The 22,291-nt window shown below is 42.3% G+C and overlaps 1 protein-coding gene across 1 annotated transcript; it reads left to right on the top strand.

Moving 5' to 3' along the window:
- Positions 1 to 7,515: 7,515 nt before the first annotated feature.
- Positions 7,516 to 16,926, top strand: LOC136581684 (histamine H3 receptor-like). The gene is made up of 3 exons (XM_066582309.1): positions 7,516 to 7,771; positions 8,608 to 8,774; positions 16,030 to 16,926. The coding sequence occupies exons 1-3, from the start codon at positions 7,516 to 7,518 to the stop codon at positions 16,924 to 16,926; spliced, it is 1,320 nt and encodes a 439-aa protein (XP_066438406.1).
- The last annotated feature ends 5,365 nt before the right edge of the window (positions 16,927 to 22,291 follow it).

Genomic DNA, 22,291 nt, shown 5'->3' with positions numbered 1-22,291 from the left:
GGATTTTCTCTCTCTCTCTCAATCTGGAAAGCCTTTGACTATAATGAATTTCTACAAGTGCATTATAAAACATGATTATTACTATCCTATTCAATGTTTTATGGACTGTGAGTGACATCTGGGACTAAGTGATTAATGTAGGGCACCGGAGCAGAAAATGTGAAGACAAAACCGTCACCATGGACACTTGTGGACGAATTGATTCAATATTTCACTAATGTATGAAATATTCATGACACCAAGTTCTCATTCGTGGACATTAATAGCGAGAGGAATCTAGGGGAACCTGTATTCAAAAAGAATAGAGGTGGCCCCTGGAGATAGGGGCCCAGCCCAGGTTAGCACCACCTTCTTTTTCAGCCCTACTAACCATTCTGGATCAAGCGGGACAGTCCTGGATTTCAGGTGCTGTCCTGTCATTCCAAGAAGGCTGATGCAAGTCCGATTGTCATCGGAAACCCAACCCTTCCCCTCCGGTCTCTGTAGCTACAGCAGTCATTCTGAGTTCTGATGTCAGGGAGCACAGTATGAGGAGGCATCATACTATGTGGGGGTATCACTAGGGGCACCTTTTCTTTGTGGAGGCAGTAAGGAGGCATCCTCCTGTCAAAGAGGTATCACTGGGGCTCTAGTGGAGCTTCTTTACTATGTGAGAGTGCATCATTACCGTGAAGGAGCATCATACTATTTGGGGGCATAAATAGTGGCACTTTTTCTGTGTGGGGGCACTAAAATGGCATCATAATTTCTGGAGGGCATCACTTGGGGTACTAAGCGAGTTCCTGTATTGTGCAAGGAGATATCATTACCATGAGAGGACATCATATGACGTGGGGGCATCATTGAGGGCATTTTTTGTATGGGGGCACTAAGAAGAAATCTTTACTGTATGGGGAGCACTAAGGGGGCATTGTAATGGGATGTGAGCACTAAAGGGATATATTTTATGAGAGGAGCACTAAGGGGGGCACAAAGAAAGCATTACTGTAGGGGGGCACTAAGAGGTCATCATTGCTCAGAGAGAACACGATTACTATGTGTCACGCAAAGAGGGCACTATGAAAGTGTGTGGAGCAGAAATGGCACTATTACTGTGTGGAGCACAAATGGAATGGGCAAGATTGAGCAGGGTAAAAGGTGTATCCTTAATATAGAAAAAAATTGCCTCTTTTCATGCTTTCAACATTGAGAGGAATGCCTTTCCTAATCAGGGGTGACAACCTGCACAACATCAGCAAACAAGTAGATGGGGAAGTGGACCAAGGACAGGTAAATGGGGTGTGTAGAGGCATAGGATGGCATATATCCCAGATGGGTAAGAAATGAGGTGGCATGAACAAGTACTAGAGAAGGTGATCCAATTTAGCCTTTGCTAGAGAGCAGCAGTCTTCCCTGTGTGACTGACCGGCCGTCATGCACCCACTGATATACATTGTCAACACAGTATGTCTTCTTATTATGTCTCATTTCTGATTTTCGGACAAGAATAGCACGAATGTTCTCCCGTAATGGAATGTAGAATTGAACGGAGATGCTGGCGGTCCGCACGTTGCGTCTCAGATGGATGATCATCCGTGGACTCCTTTGTGGTAGTAGCCGCAGTGCGAATATCAGGGGGTATTTTACATGCGTTTCCATGCTGCAAGTGATGAAAAATCAATGCAGATGAACGGATGAGATATGCAGTATGCTGAGTCGTCTCCGCGGTACGTCTGATCCCTCCGCACCTGCCGCTTTAATAATTAATGTGCAGCTGATGTGTGTACAATGACTGGAAGGAAAGGAGAAGGATGTGACGAGACTCAAAGATTCCTTCACTCACAGCAAAGCGGAATGGTCTTTCAGCTGCAAAATGTATTGTCCCACCGAAAAAATGTGCAAAATGTCTAAGGAGGATCGAAATCAGCGACTGGTTTAGTTCATAGCTCGTTACTGCTGAGCCCATTAGTGAACTAGTGGTAACAAATGCAGCTTTTACTGCCCTCCTCTTCCCCAAAATGCCTTGAATTATCCTAAAAACAGCCTCATTATCCATGTCGGCCATTCAAGGACTTTAGTTTTAAAGGAAATGTCTGCTTTTTCTCAAAACAGCACCACACCTGTCTATAGGTTGCATCTGGTATTGCAGCTCAGCCCTATTCACTTTAAAGAGGTTGTCTGACATTTTTTTTTTAAATTATAGGTGTACATGTGTTAAAAAAACAGTGGTGCTTACCTATCCTCACCCCTGGCGGTTCAGCGCTGCAGTCCCGTGGCCCTCCCGGTCTTTGTTTAGGAATGGCTCCCACCTGACTGCTATAGCCAATCAGAGGCTGCGGCACCCAAGTGCTATTCACTTGGCATGACCGCTCAGATGCTGGGAGCCATGATACCAGGAGAACAGCACCCGACTGCTCCGGCCTCTGATTGGCTAAAATGGTCAAGTGGTAGACTTCCAGAATTAAGACCAGAAGGACTACAGGGTTGCAGTGCTGGATCACTGAGGCATTGGATGGGTAAGTACTGCTAGTTTTGCTGTTTTAATACATATGGTACCTGTAATTAAACAATAGTCCAACAACCCCTTTAACACCTTTCCTATATTTACGGTGCATGTCGGGTGTCAGTGTATGGAGGAGGCTCGGGAGCTGAGCCTGCTCCATATGCAGTGTCAGCCTTCTTTGACAGCCAGTACCTGTCTGCATCTGCAACAGCTATGATCAGAGGTACTGCAGATCACGGCTGTTAAGACTTGGCAGGGGCATTTAAATGTCCTAATTGGCATTCCAAGGACCCAAACATTCCCCCCTTTCCCGTGTTGAGATCATCTGAAGGCCCCCGGGCTGCCATGAATGGTTGACTATTAAGTCATGCCTATGCAATGTCTTAATAGAATGCAGATACAAATACAGCATAATGCAATACTATGCAATACCATAAAGTTAAATGTCCTTTTACTGCACCATGAGGGCTTTTTCAGACGACCGTATATCGACCGTGTTTTCACGCCTGGCCGATATACGGTGTCCCTCTCTGCAGGGGGAGGACGCTGGAAGAGTCAGGAGCAGTGCACTGAGCTCCCGCCCCCTCTCTGCCCCTCACCACTGTTTACAGTGAGAGGGGCTGAACGGGGCGGAGATAAGTTCCAGAATGCCAGTGAAATAGTGGCGAGGGGTGGAGAGGGGCGGGAACTCAGTGAAGTGCTCCCGGCTCTTCCACCCTCCTCCCGCCGGAGAGAGAGGGACACCGTATATCGGCCAGGCGTAAAAACCTGGTCGATATACGGTTGTCTGAAGCCGCCCTGAATACCATGAAAACAACCCCCCTCAAAAAAAAAAAAAATTGCAAAAATGTGTTTTTTTTTAATTTTGCCTCAGTTTTCCAATACATTATATGATATGTTAAATGGTTCCATTGAAAAATATAACTGATTCCGCTAAAAACAAGCCCTCATGTAGATATGTCACTGGAACATAGAAAAAGTATGATTTTTTTGAAAGTGGGAGGAAAAAATGAAAATCAAAAAGGGCCACAGCAGGAAGGGGTTAATCTAACCAGTAAACACTCGCTGTCTGACCATTAGTTGGCAGCAGTGATTTGATATGTCAATTTGTATTGTAGCCAAGACATAAGGCAATAAAGTAGCGCTCCCCCTTCACGGACGTTTGGCTCCGTTTGCTAGAGGATGTAAAATATACAATTTGCTGCTGTAACACATACTATCCTGCCAAAAGTGATTGGACCGCTGAGCAAGAATCAGAAGTGGTATTTATTTCCATATATTAATACTTAGTGCGGCTCCTTTGGTCCTAATGACATTGGATACTCTCCGTGGATAGTTTCTACTAGTCTGATACATTTCAGCGGGTATTTCCCTCCATTCATTCTGCAAACGTCTGACGAACTCTCCCAAAGATGATGCATCGGTTTGTCTACAGTGGTACAAGGAGCGTCATCATTAGACTGTTGAGCGATGGAAGAATGTTCTATGTAGTGATGAATCGCACTACTCCATCTTCACATCAGATTGGGGGTACCTGGGTTGGAGGATCCTCGGGAGCACCTTTTACCAGGATGTGTTGTGCCAACAGTTAAGTACGGTGGAGGTTCCGTTATACTCTGGGGATGTGTTATGTGGCTAAGGCTGGGTTCCCACGGGTCGTATTCTCGGCGAAAAACTCACGGTTTTGCCGTAGCAAAAAAACCCGCAAGATTTCCGCCATGAAAGCGCAGCTTCAAAACCCGCGGCACTTAGCTGCGGGTTTAGGAGCAGCTTCACTGCATGCTTTTCAGTTGCGGCTGGCTCTCCCACAGAGGAGAGTATGGCCACAGCAGAGGAAAAAAAAAGAAAGGACATGCTGTGTCCTGGGAATCCGCAAGGGATTTGCCGCCCCGTGTGGATGAGATTTTTGACAACTCTCGTCCACATGCCTGCCCAAAAGCGTCCGCAGGCGGATTTGCCGCAGCGAAATACGGCACTGAATTTCCGCTACAAATCGGCCCCGTGTGAACCCAGCCCAAGTGTTATCATATTCATATAAATACTACTACTGATTCTTGCTCAGCTTACCTTTGACCGGATAGAGCTTCCCGGAGGACTGGGGGAAGGGAAATGACAACCGCTCTAAACATATTTCACTTTAAATCCGATATGTGGTTTATTGCATCCTTTCCTGTATATCTGCGCTCACAGTTTCCCTGCAGTCACTGATACTGAGATATCAAGCTAATACTTATTCTCCCGCTGAGTATTTAACCCCTCACCTGCTTGTGCTCCACTCTGACTTAACCCACTGATGTTAATGGTAACTAGACTGATCGGCAATGCAAGAGAAGTACAACCATCTGCAGGACTCATGGAATGCGGATCTCGTTATTAGCCTTATTAGAAGCCCTGTTCTCTTTCTCATCCTTTCCTGGTGCACAGCTCCTATACCCTGCTGATGTATAGGGATGCATCTTCATAGTGGCTCAGTGGTTAGGAGCACTGGTGTCCCGGGTTTGGGTCTGATCAAGCAAAACATCAGTTTAGGGGTCTCTCAAGTCTCTTCCCACACTGCACACAAAAAACTTCACACTTGGCTTCCTTCGTGTGAATCTGAGGTGCAGAAATCAGATTGTGCGCTCCGTTGGGATCAGGACCTGATGTGACTGGTGATAATCTCTGTACAGCGCTGTATATTATTACCTCCACCAATATCTCCACACTGTGTCCATCATTGCACCAATACCTCCCCCCTGTGCCCCTCACTGCACCAATACCTCCCCCCTGTGCCCATCACTGCACCCATGCCTCCACCCTGTGCCTATAACTGCAACAGTGCCTTCATCCTGTGCCCATCACTGCACCAATGTCCCCACCCTGTGCCCGTCACTGCACTAATACGGTACCTCCACCCTTTTATCATCACTGCACCAATGCCTCCCCCTGTGCCCATCACTGCACCAATACCTCCACCATGTGTCCATCACTGCACCAATACCTCCACCCTGTGCCCATCATTGCACCAATACCTCCACCCTGTGCCCATCACTGCACCAATACCTCCACCCTGTGCCCATTACTGCACCAATACCTCCACCCTGTGCCCATCATTGCACCAATACCTCCACCCTGTGCCCATCACTGCACCAATACCTCCAACCACCTTGTACCAGTCACAATGTGAGAGGGCGGTGGATAGTCCTGGGGTTTTATTGCAGCTTTACATGTAATACATGTGCTGTTTCTTTAAGATTGTGTTGTGAGTAATGTTCTGTTTAAGCACTGTACCTTCTGGGTGCTGCGAGGGACAACCTGTGGCTGGTGCAAACATCAAGATCCCCCATTGCCCTGGTAACCAGGGAAGGAGATATATATATATATAAATATCCTGAGGAAAGAGTGTGTAAGCCCCCCAGTGAGAGCACCAAGCATCACATTACAGTTACTTTAAGAAGTTCATCATGGATCTGCATTCTGGTACTTCTCACAGGGGTGAAAACCAGAAGGAAGCCCGGTTATACAGAGCGGGAGAAAATACAGCAGCAAGGAAACCGTTGATAAGTGTGTGGCTGACATGGAAGCCAGGTTCCCTGTGAAGGACTCCACAACTTCAGATCCAGGTCAGTCCCTGACGCCCCAGAGACTACAACACCTGTCGGCTGATCCCGATTCTAGGGCGAAGGACTCTGCTTTAGTGGTCCCTTTAACAACTGCACCAATACCTACACCCTGTGCCAACACCACATGTATGCTTCTACCCTGTGCCAGTCACTGCATTGATGCCCCTACCCTGTGACAGTCACTACATTGATGCCTCCAACCTGTGCCAGTCACTACACTGATAACACCATCCTGTGCCAGTCACTACAATAATGCCTCCAAACTGTGCCAGTCACTACAATGATTCTTCCATCATGTGCCAGTCACTGCACCGAAGATTCCACCTTTTGCCAGGCACTGCACCAATGCTTCCACCCTGTGCCAGTCACTGCACTAATATCTCCATCCTGTGCCAGCCACTTCACTGATGCTTCCAGTTTGTGCCAGTCACTGCACTAATGTCTAGACCCTGTGTCATTCACTTCACTGATGCCTCCATCCTATGCCAGTCACTGCACTGATACATTCACCCTGTGCCAGTCACTGCATAAAAGTCCTCCAAGTATTCTCCAGTGATTCGTTCACATATCTCTGCATCCAGGGGGAGATGGGTACACCCTGCCAGGTTCCTGTAGTCACCCTACTCCCATATCCCCATGGTACTCCACAGTTTTCTTATGCAAAGCCCTTCTTGTTACTTTCCCTCCCTATAAGAATAGTCTTCCACCTGTAGCTCCCCAGATATTATGAAGCAACATCCCCACCATGCCGTGATCTTTGCTATAGCATGCTGTGAGTTATACTTTCAGCACATCTGGAGAGCCGCAGGTTGCAGACCACCGCTCTGTAGAGGATGATGCCCACATTGATTGCTCCCAGCTTCTTCCTGGCAGGGCTAAGGTTAGTGTGACTTATTATAGAAGAGACAATTGTGAAAAATACATGCAAAAACCACTCCAGCTACTGACATAGGAATGAAGTAATGCTAAGGGCAGCCATTAAGGATACTTAACACCTACTCAAGACACTCAAACCTCATTTAGCAGAGACATTGCCTAGTACTATTGGCTGTATGCCAAGCCTTAAGCACCTGCAGAGTAATCGGTAATGTATGTCCTATCCTATTAACAGGAGACTCCAACAGAATTTCTTTTACACATTTGCCTGTGATAACACTTTTTTCCCTAAAGGTGGCGCTATAGGGCTGTCTTTGGCTGCTCGGTACTCACATTGCCTCTTATACGTATCTGATGCTATTCAATGGGTCTGTACATTATATTTGCTGGATCCAAAAGGCTTGGAGTTTGGATTATCAGGGAAGCGAACTCCTCTCAGCTCCATCTGTCGTACCTGTCTGGACTGCAGGATCTGCTCTTGAAGGATGTGACTCTTTGCATGGGGTTTTTGGCTTTTTTTTCACCCCCTTTCCCTAAGCAGAAGCAGCAGCAGCAATGTCAGGAGTGAACAGCTCAACAGTAGACAACCAGCTTGGGAATAAATGCTTGGCCAACAGTGAGGAGCAGTTTCAGCACTACGGACAGTTCACTCCCAGTGTGTCTATTCTGCTGGCCGTCCTCATGATCCTCATGGTTCTAGCAACTGTGTTGGGTAATGCTCTGGTCATTCTGGCTTTTGTGGTTGATAAAGGATTAAGAACTCAAGGAAATTTCTTCTTCCTCAACCTGGCCATTGCTGATTTCTTAGTGGGTGAGTATTTCATGCAGTACGTTGACTAGTTCTAGAGCTGTAGACCAGGAGTCCACCACCTGTGGTCTCCAGCTGTTGCACAACTCCACCAATCCAGCATGTTGGGTTCTCTGGAAGTTGTAGTTTTGCAAAAGACATATTGGAGGTCGACGAGGTAAAGAAATGATATGGGGGGGAGGGGGGTGATAAACTATGACTTTCTTAGTCTGTCGGGGCTTGATGGGAGTTGTAGTTGCCTAATATAGGATGGAGAGCAAAGAGAGGGGTCTGTCTACTTCTTTCGCCTATTACCTTTCTCATTTCCTTATATCAGTGATATCCAGTGTGTTGCATAACTACAACACTCAGCATGCCAAGACAATGGAAACCATGCTAGGAGTTGTTTTTTTACAATATGGGATGGAGATTAGTGAGAGGGTCTGTCCACTTCCTTCCTCTATTGCCCTGCTCTAATCTGTGTTGCAAAACTACAACTCCCAGCATGGAGCCACAAAGGCAGCAATGCTAGAAGTGGATGGAGATCAGTGAGAGGGGTCTCTAGCCTCTTTTTCTTATACCATGTTCATTCCATTACCTTAGTGATCTCCAATCTATGTTGTAAAACAACAACTCCCAGCATGCCAAGACAAAGGAAGCAATGCTAGGAGTTGTATAGCTACAGGTTAGAGATCCCGGCTGTACACAGTCCTAATGATAGCTTAGGATTTGCAGCCCTTTCATGTACATGTAGAACATTGCATGCAGCTTTCTATGGTCAGTGACAGCAGACTGACACTAATTCTGATTGACATTTCCATTACGGTGGTCTCTGACTGCGTTATTTGTCTGATCCCTAGGTGGGTTCTGTATCCCGCTCTATATCCCCTACGTCTTGACGGGACAATGGAAGTTTGGGAAAGGATTATGCAAGTTATGGCTGGTCATGGACTATCTGCTCTGCACGGCCTCGGTCTTCAACATTGTCCTCATCAGCTATGACAGATTCATCTCAGTCACTAAAGCGGTAAAAAAGCTTGATGAGTTTATTGTACTGCAGCCATGTAATAATAAGGGTGTAGTCAAAAAGATGGATCCAGCGCTAAATCTCAGAACTGGTGTCCTATAGTGAAATAACAGTATCCCACTTAAATAAATCTTGTTATTCTGCAGCCCTTTCAGGTAATTTACTACCCCCCACCAAGCTGGGTACTCATTTTACTGACCTCAGAAGGATGAAAGGCTGAGTCAACCCTGAGCTGGCTACCTGAACCAAGTGGGGATTGAACTTGCAACCTTCAGGTCATGAGTGAGAGCTTATGACTGCATACTGCTGCCTTAACATTCTGCACCACACAAGGCTCTCTAGAATAGGAAGTCATGCATGCGCTACAGGATGGTATGGTGAATGGGCCCCAGGGGGCACTGGAACATAGATTTTGTCTTGTGGCCCCTTTAAGAGATGGAGAGTAAAACTCAACTGCAAAGTGGAAGAGTAACATGAGAGAAGCAGAAATCCACTTTATGAGTCTCTCTAAGTCCCATGAGATCGCCGCTATGACTGTAGTAAGGAAAATGTACTCGAAGTGGCCTCCTCCTGCCACGATATATGCATGAAGCCGTTGAACGGTGCAGTCCAGGGACTCTCAGCACGGATCGGTACCTGAATCTCCTGCAGACGACGGTGGATGACCTGTACATATCATAGCAGAAGGAGGCCACGTCCTGTACACTTTCCTTACATCAGTCATGGAATCAAGGGTAGGCCATCCAGACAATACAGGTCCTTAGGTTTGTGCACGCTAAGTGCAGACCTCCAGGGATAGAAGGAGAGTCTATAAGACATTGCTGTGGCACAAGGAAGGAAAAAATAAAAAAAATATCCAAGAGGTCCAAAAATACTATAACCTCAATAGGGTAGAGGAGATACACACAAGAGCTTATATACCCCCCCTGCACGATTCCCGCATTAGCGAGGTATGCGCCCGAGACATTAATTTCCGATCGCTCATGATAGAGACCTCGCTGCAGCAATGATTTTCCATCTCAGTTCTAGGAAAATGACAAAAGACTAAAAATAAAGTCATTGATGTTTCCAGCAGAATGTTTTGTACGTCGGATTAGAGAATCCTCTTACTATGAGGAAGGCAATGACTGATCGAGCGCAGCGCCGCTCAACTAGTGTTTGTAAGGGTCCATTCACCTGGGTGAAGAGTCAGGTGGAGGTCCGGCAAACCCAGATAATGAGGGTTGAAATGGATTAGAATCATGTATAAATGATGGATGATAACAGTAAATACGTATCGGGATTTTTTCTTACCACTTTTACACTATGGATCACCCAACTCGCCATATTCTGAGAGCCGTCGCTTTCTTATTTTCCCATTAGCGGGGTTGTGTGAGGACTTACTTTTTGCAGAATGAGTTAATATTTTCATTTATGCCATTCTTGGGTACACAAAGCCTTTTGAACACTTATGAGCCAGGATACCAGTTGTCTACAGTGATAGTGATTACAGTGCAGTTACCTCCAGTGATTGTAGGTAATGTCTTCTCTGATTGGTGACGCCTGTTATTGTTTTACTTCTCTATCTGGGCCCAAAACACCATCATCAATTATAATTCATCTCTGCACACACTTCCCATGATGAGACATTAAGACTCTTCCCCCAATGTCCCTCTCAGTAACATCCCCATAGTAAACAGTGACCCTCGATGGTCCCTCTTCATTATACTGCCCCCTCTGTGGCCCCTCTCCATTAAAATGCCCCCTCTGTGGCCGCTTTTCGTTATACTGCCCCCTCTGTGGTCCCTCTTTGTTATACTGCCCCCTCTGTGGCCCCTCTTCGTTATACTGCCCCCTCTGTGGCCCCTCTTTATTATACTGCCCCCTCTGTGGACCCTCTTTATTATACTGCCCCCTCTGTGGCCCCTTTTTATTATACTGCCCCCTCTGTGGCCCCTCTTTATTATACCGCCCCCTGTGTGGCCCCTGTTCATTATACTTCCCCTTCTGTGGCCCCTCTTTGTTAAACTGCCCCCTATGGGGCCCCCCTTCATTACACTGCCCCCTCTGTGGCCGCTTTTCGTTATACTGCCCCCTCTGTGGCCCCTCTTTGTTATACTGCCACCTCTGTGGCCCCTCTTCGTTATACTGCCCCCTCTGTGGCCCCTCTTTGTTATACTGCCCCCTCTGTGGACCCTCTTTATTATACTGCCCCCTCTGTGGCCCCTCTTTATTATACCGCCCCCTGTGTGGCCCCTGTTCATTATACTTCCCCTTCTGTGGCCCCTCTTTGTTAAACTGCCCCCTATGGGGCCCCCCTTCATTACACTGCCCCCTCTGTGGCCCCTCTTTGTTATACTGCCCCCTCTGTGGCCCCTCTTGTTATACTGCCCTCTCTGTGGCCCCTCTTTATTATACTGCCCCTCTGTGGCCCCTCTTTGTTATACTGCCCCCTCTGTGGCCCCTCTTCGTTATACTGCCCCTCTGTGGCCCCTCTTTATTATACTGCCTTCTGTGGCCCTTCTTCATTATACTGCCCCCTCTGTGGACCCTCTTTATTATACTGCCCCTCTGTGGCCCCTCTTTATTATACTGCCCCCTCTGTTGCCCCTCTTTATTATACCGCCCCCTGTGTGGCTCCTGTTCATTATACTTCCTCTCTGTGGCCCCTCTTCATTATACTGCCTTCTGTGGCCCCTCTTCATTATACTGCCCCCTGTGTGGCCCCTGTTGATTATACTTCCCCTCTGTGGCCCCTCTTCGTTATACTGCCTTCTGTGGCTCACCTTAGACATGCTGACCCCTGTGGCCCCTCTAAGTTATGCTGACCCCCAGTGTCTTCTTTGGCTACAGTGTCCTCCACTAACTCCTCTATCTTCTCGTCCCATGTAAAAACCAAACTCTCCCTCGCTTCATCTCCTCCATCATATAGTCTCATGGAAAGAAAGATCACTCCCCTCTCTTCAACTCCAACATGCAGTCCCATGTAAACACCTTTCTCCTTACCATCATCTCCTCTTACAGTCCCATGTACAAAAACTCCCCCCTACTTTCAGATCCTCAACATACCCCTTCAACATACAGTCCCATATAAAACATCTTTCTCCCACTCCTATCTAAAGATCTAATATACAGTCCCATGTAAAATACAACTCTTTTCCTCTCTTCTACCCCATCTAACAAACAGTCCCATGTAAAATCCTCCCTCCCTTCACCAGTACACACATGTAGATGAGCTCTGTTCTGCCTCCTGCTATGGGCCACAGTGTAGCTCCGCTCCTCCCGACTCCTGTTCTCAAGAACACTGAGAGCCGGAGGAGAAGCCATGCTACGCGGCGTCCGGTCCTATCAGTGCGATCATACTGAAAGAAGTTAGTGGAGGGGGAAAGGGGAACTGGCGGTGGTTCCTTCTCCTGGTCCGGACAGCTGGCAACCGAGGTCCGCCATTCGTTCCCTGGTCAGCCTATTGAGTACCTCTGATCTAGCAAGTGGGGACTATCCATAGTAGATCAGTGCAGGATGATGGGAGTGATGGTAATGCCACAGTTGGTGGTGCGACAAGTTGAGGATGGTGCAGCCGCTGACTGACAGAGACGGAGGCCACATTTCTTTTTTGTATAAAAATAACTTTTCTAACCAGGAAGCGATCGTTAACTGTTTGCGTAATTACTGAGCTCCCCCTACTGGCTGACACGATGCGCCGTAGCGAATACAGCCACACAAAATGCGGTACGTCCCTTCTATATCATGTAACCTCTCTACACACATAGCGCCTCTGTGAAGGGCCATCCCAATACATACCAAATATGAACCCCCTGCCTACCTGGGACAACACATCATTAACCCCCTCATAACCAGTGCTACATACTGACATACAGCAACTATTTTAACCCTTTATGTATGTCCATCACAGCCTCTGCAAGTGTGCATGCTTAGTCACAAGAGGCCGGCCTCACATAACCGGCAGCTTTCAATGTTTTGGATCTTTTTAGCCATCATCTACTTGGGGACCAAATCCTGACGGGAGGGGAGCCTCTGTCTCCTTCCATGCAGTCTTTCTCATGTGGCCCTGGTCATCAGGCCCTTTTGATGTCCTCAGCATCTGCCCTCTGATCACCAGGGCTATTCTGATGACCTCCTCTCGTGCTGCTTCCCCAGCCTAGGGACAGCACTCTGGTCACAGTTCTTAATGGCACCACTTAGTGTCTCTCTCAATGGCTGCTGATTCTCTAGTCTGCGGAGAGCTCTACACAACTCCGTAGCACTCACCAGATCTGCATTAGCCGACTTCGGCCTCCTGTCTCCCAGCTCCACCTTCCTTCCAGCCTGGTACTGGACCAGAGGCGGTGAAGCTTATAGTGCCACCGCCGGCTGTAGAATCTGAGTGGCTGAGCCACTTACATTATAAGGGAGGGTGTGGGGTACCGGGCTCACTTCTCACCTCCTCCATTTTTTTTACAGCCTTTTTTTGGAGAGGGAAGGACTTAAAAAAAACCACAATTCTGGCATTGTCTACTTTTTTGTAAAGGCGTTCACTGTGCGGGATATATAATATGTTACTTTGATAGACTGAAGTATTATGGATGTGGCAATAATGATTTGGGGCTTTCTTTTTTTCATTATAAATATGGGAAAAGGGAGGGTTTTACACTTTTAATATTCCTTATTTTTACAATAGTGAAAAACTTTCACTTATTTATTTATTTATTTTTTAAGTGTTTATAGGGAAACTGAACTTATGATTACTTTGATTGCTTATACCATATACTGCAATACTTCAGTATTGCAGTATATGGTATTTCTGACTGCATTCTATTAAGATGGGCCACGGGCATGTTTTAATAGACAGAAATACATGGCAGTCCTGGGACCTTCAGAAGTCCCTGGGCTGCCATGATAACTGAACAACACCTTGAGATCCAATCACGGGGTGGGCATTCAGGGACCCTGAATGCCGATCAGGGCATTTAAAGGGCTGTGAGTGGCGTGAATGCCGATCGTGGCTGTTGTAGCTAGTTGTCAGCTATCGATCCTGCTCCATACAAACGCTGTGCACCCAGGGCATACAAACATGTCCTGTGGCACTAAGGAAATTGGTGTCCCATTGTGGGACTGAGGGACTTGGACTTCCATAGGCACCATGGTCCAAGTGCATCTGCAACCTCTGCAACCATTACAGCTATTCCCCTAGGTCCACTCAAGAATGAATCACCCTTTGTAGCACCTCTCTGCCTTGACTACAACCCCTCTAATGACATTCACACTCATTATCCATTCATGATCATATATTCCCAGGGTCATCAGAGGTAAGAGTCCTCAGGCTTTTATTAGGGCTTATTTCACAATGGTGTAAAGGATCGACACAATTATTCCACTGAACACGATATTTACAAACAGCCTTTTAAACTTTGTATCAAGAAGCCCTCAGAGGTCGCGATGATTTGCATAATTAAAGACTGATTAGCACATTTTATGTTCTTTTTATGGAAAGGAGACCTGCACTTCTTACAAATATATCCAAACCTGCAATTACTCTGAATGACTCAGTAGAGATGCGGCCAATGAGCAATTTGTGCTCTTTCTTTATAAGGAGCGTAGAAACCAGCCAGATACAACCAGTTACTTTAAGAACTAATCGAGCTAAAGAAAAAAATGAGGCAATTTTCCCATCGCCAGCGGCATTCACGGGGTCTATATTTAAAGCAAATTATAGCAGAAGAGAAAAGTGACTGGCAGCACAAGCGTATATTCATATTGGTAATGCTGACACAGGAGGGGGTCTATGACTATAACACGGGTACATAGTATACTTCACAGAATCAGAAGTGCAGACAGCAATGAGATTACCATCTGCAGTACCGGATTTACCTTAGATGGCATCCTGTGTGAATTTCTTTGTACCCTCACATCATAATAAAAAATTGATATATATAGATAGATAGATAGATAGATAGATAGATAGATAGATAGATATGTGATATATATGAGATAGATAGATAGATACATACATAGATAGATATGAGATAGATAGATAGATAGATAGATAGATAGATATGAGATATATATGAGATAGATAGATAGATAGATAGATAGATAGATATGAGATAAGTAGATATGAGATAGATAGATATGAGATAGATAGATATGAGATAGATAGATAGATAGATATGAGATAGATATCAGATAGATAGATAGCTAGATAGATAGATAGACAGATAGATATGAGATAGATAGATAGATAGATAGATAGATAGATAGATAGATAGACAGATAGATATGAGATAGCTAGATAGATAGATAGATATGAGAGATAGATAGATAAATATGAGATAGATACATAGATATGAGATAGATAGATATGAGATAGATAGATAGATATGAGATAGATAGATAGATAGATAGATATGAGATGGATAGATAGATAGATATGAGATGGATAGATAGATATGAGATAGATAGATATGAGATAGATAGATAGATAGATAGATCGATATGAGAGATAGATAGATAGATAGATAGATAGATAGATAGATAGATAGATAGATAGATAGATAGAAAGATAGATAGATATAGATAGGAGATAGATAGATAGGCGATAGATAGATATGAGATAGATAGATATGAGATAGATAGATAGATATGAGATAGATGGATAGATAGATATGAGATAGATAGATAGATAGATATGAGATAGATAGATAGATATGAGATAGATGGATAGATAGATATGAGATAGATAGATAGATATGAGATAGATAGATAGATAGATAGATATGAGATGGATAGATAGATATGAGATAGATAGATAGATAGATATGAGATAGATAGACAGATAGATATGAGATAGATAGATAGATATGAGAGATAGATAGATAGATATAGATAGGAGATAGATAGATAGATAGATAGATAATGAGATAGATAGATAGATAGATATGAGATAGAAAGATAGATAGATATGAGATAGATAGATAGATAATGAGATAGATAGATAGATAGATAGATAGGAGATAGATAGATAGGAGATAGATAGATAGATATGAGATAGATAGATATGAGATAGATATATAGATAGATAGATATGAGATAGATAGATAGATAGATAGATAGGAGATAGATAGATAGATAGATATGAGATAGATAGATAGATAGATAGATAGATAGATAGGAGATAGATAGATAGATATGAGATAGATAGATATAGAGCACTGATATATGTCATTAATAGCTATAGAAATCACAACTACTTTCTAATTTCCCTCTTTCCACACATTAGGTATCCTACCGAGCACAAAAAGGAATGACAAGAAATGCAGTCTTTAAAATGCTGATTGTTTGGGTGGCTGCTTTCCTTCTCTACGGTCCAGCTATTATCAGCTGGGAGTACATAGCAAGAGCTACCATCTTACCGGAAGGAGAATGTTATGTGGAATTTTACTACAACTGGTATTTCCTGATGATCGCCTCCACAGTCGAGTTCTTCACACCCTTTATCAGCGTCACCTATTTCAATTTGAGCATCTACATCAATATCAAAAAGAGGACCATGATGAGGAACGAAGAACTGGCCCAAGGCCAGGAACACTGTGAGATGAGTTTCCAGAAGAAGAAGAAGAAGAAAGAGCACTTCATCTTTTTTGTAAAACCGGCTGAAAGGCCTCACATGGACGCTAGGAAACAGACCACGTGTTTGACCGCTGCTGAGACTTGCCTTGCAGGTCAGAGGTCCCAAAGACTCAAAGGCCATACGTTGGACCTTAATATAAACCAAGATCTTCCACCTTTACAAGTCGAGGTTCAGACGAAGAAACATCAAGACTGCTTTTACAAAACAGTGGAAAATGCTTGTAGTAATGTCAGGACTGACATGGCCAGTAGTATCGCCAATAGGTTTAGGCTTTCGAGAGACAAGAGAGTTGCCAAATCCTTGGCCATTATTGTATGTGTCTTTGGCCTTTGTTGGGCACCTTACACACTGCTAATGATCATCAGGGCGGCTTGCCATGGACATTGCGTTCAGCATTACCTCTATGAGATTTCCTTTTGGCTTCTCTGGTTAAATTCTGCCATCAACCCTATACTTTACCCCCTCTGCCATATGAGTTTTAGAAAAGCCTTCATGAAGCTGCTGTGTCCAGGAAAAGTGAAAATACATCCTCATATCTTTATGTAAATCAGCCGGAGGGATATGGAAACATCTTCAAAGACAACCGGATTGTAGGATCCATGATTCAGTTCAGGATAGATGAAGCGAAGTAGTGATCACCAGAAAATGGGATTAATCCAGGAGATCAAACCAAGAGAAGGATATATTTTAACTGGACGTTTCTGGACACGTTGGGCTGTTGGGCAGAACAGTGGAATCACAGCCTCGTTTGTTTAACATGTACTATATAGGGCATATGTGGTTATTATAGAAGACATCTTATGTTGGTCATGGGGTGGAGATTATAGAAAATTGAGGTTATCAGTGTTTGTTGTGACATGGTAGCTTATAACATGGAGTAGTCAAAGAGCTAAGAAAGCAGTCAAATCTCACAGACATTGTACTCCAACCTGTATACGTGGACAGAGGAGTTGGCTTTTCCATTGGGGTCCTGGGTTCCCAACCCTGAAGTCCCAGTAGATGAAGGAATAAGATTGTGGGGAGGGTAAATGTTGCATCACACTCTCCACTAAAGGCATAATATGATGAAGACTAATAAAAAAAATCTAAGTTTTACAATCTGTAACTACTAATTCAAGCAACCAGACTGGATAAATGACCTTCTTCTTGAGTAACATTGCATATGTGGAAATGAAAGAAGTTTCCATGTAGAAGATCATAAACGTCAATTATATTGCTTCATGTTTTGATGTTTATTGAAGCGGTAGTACTGGAATATTTCTGCAAACTCCAAAATGTCATACATGATAGGGTTGGCTGGCCCACAAGGTCATGATACTGACATATTGCTCAGGGCAAGTACAACAAGGCTGAGAAGGTTCAGCAACAAATTACATGGTTCTTATAGGTGGCATGACCAATGATCGCATTGTACATGTACATATTCTGTATAGGTGGAGGGTGCCAAAAACAATTCTGTCCAATAATGCGTATAATATAAGTGCTACTGGTAGAGTTATTGGTTGTATTGCACGCTTCACCTAGAATCAGCAATGTAAATGGACAACCGTCTCTTAAACATAAAAGGCCAAGCGTATTAGTGATAAATAATTTCTTAAAACATATAAACCCCCCTCACCCCGCAAATACAATGTATTCTCAGCAGTAAAAAATATATTTCCCTTGTAAAAACTATATGCTTTCTCCATATAATAAATGGTCAGTTTGGGTCCACCAGAGAGGGAATTACTGTGTACAGAGGAACTCTCCATTTGGCACTTAAAAACTTGTAGAAAGTGGAGGACCCCTATATAGTATACATATACCCTAATAGACCATATATACACATCTTGCTTTAAAGAAAATTGCTGACACTTGTCAAATCTGTTCATACATTATACAATTTAGCAAAACTGCATCCTATGTATAAAATATAACTACTATAATACTGCCCCCCTATGTGCAAGAATATAACTACTATAATACTGCCCCCCATGTATAAAATATAACTACTATAATACTGCCCCTAAGTACAAGAATATAACTACTATAATACTGCCCCATATGTACAAGAATATAACTACTATAATACTGCCTCCTATGTACAAAAATAGAACTACTATAGTACTGCCTCTATATACAAGAATATAAATACTATAATACTGCCTTCTACGAACTAGAATATAAAGACTATAATACTGCCCCCTATGTACAAGAATATAACTACTATAATACTGCTCCCCTATGTACAAGAATATAACTACTATAATACTGCCCCCTATGTACAAGAATATAACTACTATAATACTGCTCCCCTATGTACAAGAATATAACTACTATAATACTGCCCCCTATGTACAAGAATATAAATACTATAGTACTGCCTCTATATACAAGAATATAACTACTATAATACTGCCTTCTATGAACTAGAATATAAAGACTATAATACTGCCCCCTATGTACAAGAATATAACTACTATAATACTGTCCCTATGTACAAGTATATAACTACTATAATACTGCCTTCTATGTACAAGAATATAACTACTATAATACTGCCCACTATGTACAAGAATATAACTACTACAATACTGCTCCTATGTACAAGAATATAACTATTATAATACTGCCTCCTATGTACAAGAATATAACTACTATAATACTGCCCCCTATGTACAAGAGTATAACTACTATAATACTGCCCCCTATGTACAAGAATATAACTACTATAATACTGCCCCCCTATATACAAGAATATAACTACTATAATACTGCCCCCTATATACAAGAATATAACTACTATAATACTGCCCCCTATGCACAAGAATATAACTACTATAATACTGCTCCTATGTACAAGAATATAACTACTATAATACTGACCCCTATGTACAAGAATATATTTACTATAATACTGCCCCTATGTACCAGAATATAACTACTATAATACTGCCCGTATGTACCAGAATATAACTTATATAATACTGCCTCCTATGTACAAGAATATAACTATTATAATACTGCCCCCGCTGTACAAGAATATAACTACTATAATACTGCCTCCTATGTACAAGAATATAACTACTATAATACTGCCTCCTATGTACAAGAATAGAACTGCTATAATACTGCCCCCTATATACAAGAATATAACTACTATAATACTGCCCCCTATGTACAAGAATATAAATACTATAATACTGCCTCTATGTACAAGAATATAACTACTATAATACTGCCCCCTATGTACAAGAATATAACTACTATAATACTTCTCCCTATGTACAAGAATATAACTACTATAATACTGCTCCCTATGTACAAGAATATAACTACTATAATACTGCCCCCTATGTACAAGAATATAACTACTATAATACTGCCCCCTATATACAAGAATATAACTACTATAATACTGCCCCCTATGTACCAGAATATAACTACTATAATACTGCCCGTATGTACCAGAATATAACTTCTATAATACTGCCTCCTATGTACAAGAATATAACTATTATAATACTGCCCCCGCTGTACAAGAATATAACTACTATAATACTGCCTCCTATGTACAAGAATATAACTACTATAATACTGCCTCCTATGTACAAGAATAGAACTACTATAATACTGCCCCCTATATACAAGAATATAACTACTATAATACTGCCCCCTATGTACAAGAATATAACTTCTATAATACTGCCTCTATGTACAAGAATATAACTACTATAATACTCCCCCCAATGTACAAGAATATAACTACTATAATACTGCCCCCTATGTACAAGAATATAACTACTATAATACTTCTCCCTATGTACAAGAATATAACTACTATAATACTGCTCCCTATGTACAAGAATATAACTACTATAATACTGCTCCCTATGTACAAGAATATAACTACTATAATACTGCCTCCTATGTATAAGAATATAACTACTATAATACTGCCCCCTATGTACAAGAATATAACTACTATAATACTGCCCTGTATGTACAAGAATATAACTGCTATAATACTGCCTCCTATGTACAAGAATATAACTACTATAATACCGCCTCCTATGTACAATATAACTACTATAATACTGCTCCTCATATATAAGTATATGAATTTACACATCAGACTAGCATTGCTCTTGCAGCTCATTTGAATGCGTGACCTACACTGTGTTGGTTTAGAAATGCTGTTATCATTATGTATAATCTTGTTCCTATATTCGGAGTAGATGCTTCTACACAAGAGAAATCAGGACATGAAAAAGCTCACAAAAATGTAACAAAATTGTACAAGTTAACTTGTGATAAAATGAGGCTCCATGCTGGGAAACTGATATGTGCAGCACAAATTCACAGTGAATGTAATGCGACTCGTTGTAATTGCTTCCATTTGCAAGGATATAATGTAACTGGGAATTCCTCAGTAATCCGTGAACAATACACTACCTTTTGTATTTTAAAGCTGTGGGTCTCATCAACATGTTATCAGCCACAAGGGAAAAAAACTTTCCTTTTTGTAGCTCAGTTAGTCATAGGTAAAGCTAAGGCAGTAAATCGATTATACCATTACCTATCATAAGCAAAGTCTGTTCACTTTCAGTGCAATGAGACAGAGAAGACATTATTATCTACATGTAGGGTAACTTCTATGCAACCACAGTAAATAAGAGTAAGCAGTCTGCTAAATTACCAAGCTAATACTATGTTATAGAAGTAAAGCAGTACAGACGGCCATATGCAGTGTCGTTCTTGATGTGTCTGGAGACCTGCAGCTTCACCAACTGTAAGGGAGAAAGGGGATATCTACCTAGCCAGCAAGATCAACCAAATTTATACTGCCCCCTATGTACAAGAAAATAACTACTATAATACTGCTTCCTATGTACAAGAATATAACTACTATAATACTGCTCCCTATGTACAAGAATATAACTACTATAATACTGCACCGTATGTACAAGAATATAACTACTATAATACTGCCCCCTATGTACAAGAATATAACTACTATAATACTGCTCCCTATGTACAAGAATATAACTACTATAATACTGCCTCCTATGTACAAGAATATAACTACTATAATACTGCTCCCTATGTACAAGAATATAACTACTATAATACTGCACCAATGTACAAGAATACAACTACTATAATACTGCCTCCTATGTACAAGAATATAACTACTATAATACTGCCCTCTATATACAAGAATATAACTACTATAATACTGCTCCTATGTACAAGAATATAACTACTATAATACTGCTCCTATGTACAAGAATATAACTACTATAATACTGCCCCCTATGTACAAGAATATAACTACTATAATACTGCTTCCATGTACAAGAATATAACTACTGCAATACTGCCCCCTATGTACAAGAATATAACTACTATAATACTGCTTCCATGTACAAGAATATAACTACTGTAATACTGCCCCCTATGTACAAGAATATAACTACTATAATACTGCTCCTATGTACAAGAATAGAACTATTATAATACTGCCCACTATGTACAAGAATATAACTACTATAATACTGCCCCCTATGTACAAGAATATAACTACTATAATACTGCTCCCTATATACAAGAATATAACTACTATAATACTGCTCCTATGTACAAGAATATAACTACTGTAATACTGCCCCCTATGTACAAAAATATAACTACTATAATACTGCTTCCATGTACAAGAATATAACTACTGTAATACTGCCCCCTATGTACAAGAATATAACTACTATAATACTCCTCCCTATGTACAAGAATATAACTACTATAATAATGCTCCCTATGTACAAGAATATAACTACTATAATACTGCTCCTATGTACAAGAATATAACTACTATAATACTGCCTCCTATGTACAAGAATATAACTACTATAATACTGCTCCCTATGTATAA

Source organism: Eleutherodactylus coqui, chromosome 11 (assembly GCF_035609145.1).
Source record: "Eleutherodactylus coqui strain aEleCoq1 chromosome 11, aEleCoq1.hap1, whole genome shotgun sequence".
Classification (NCBI taxonomy): domain Eukaryota; kingdom Metazoa; phylum Chordata; class Amphibia; order Anura; family Eleutherodactylidae; genus Eleutherodactylus; species Eleutherodactylus coqui.
The sequence above is the reverse complement of the archived record's forward strand: the minus strand, read 5'-3'. Positions and strand labels throughout refer to the sequence as shown.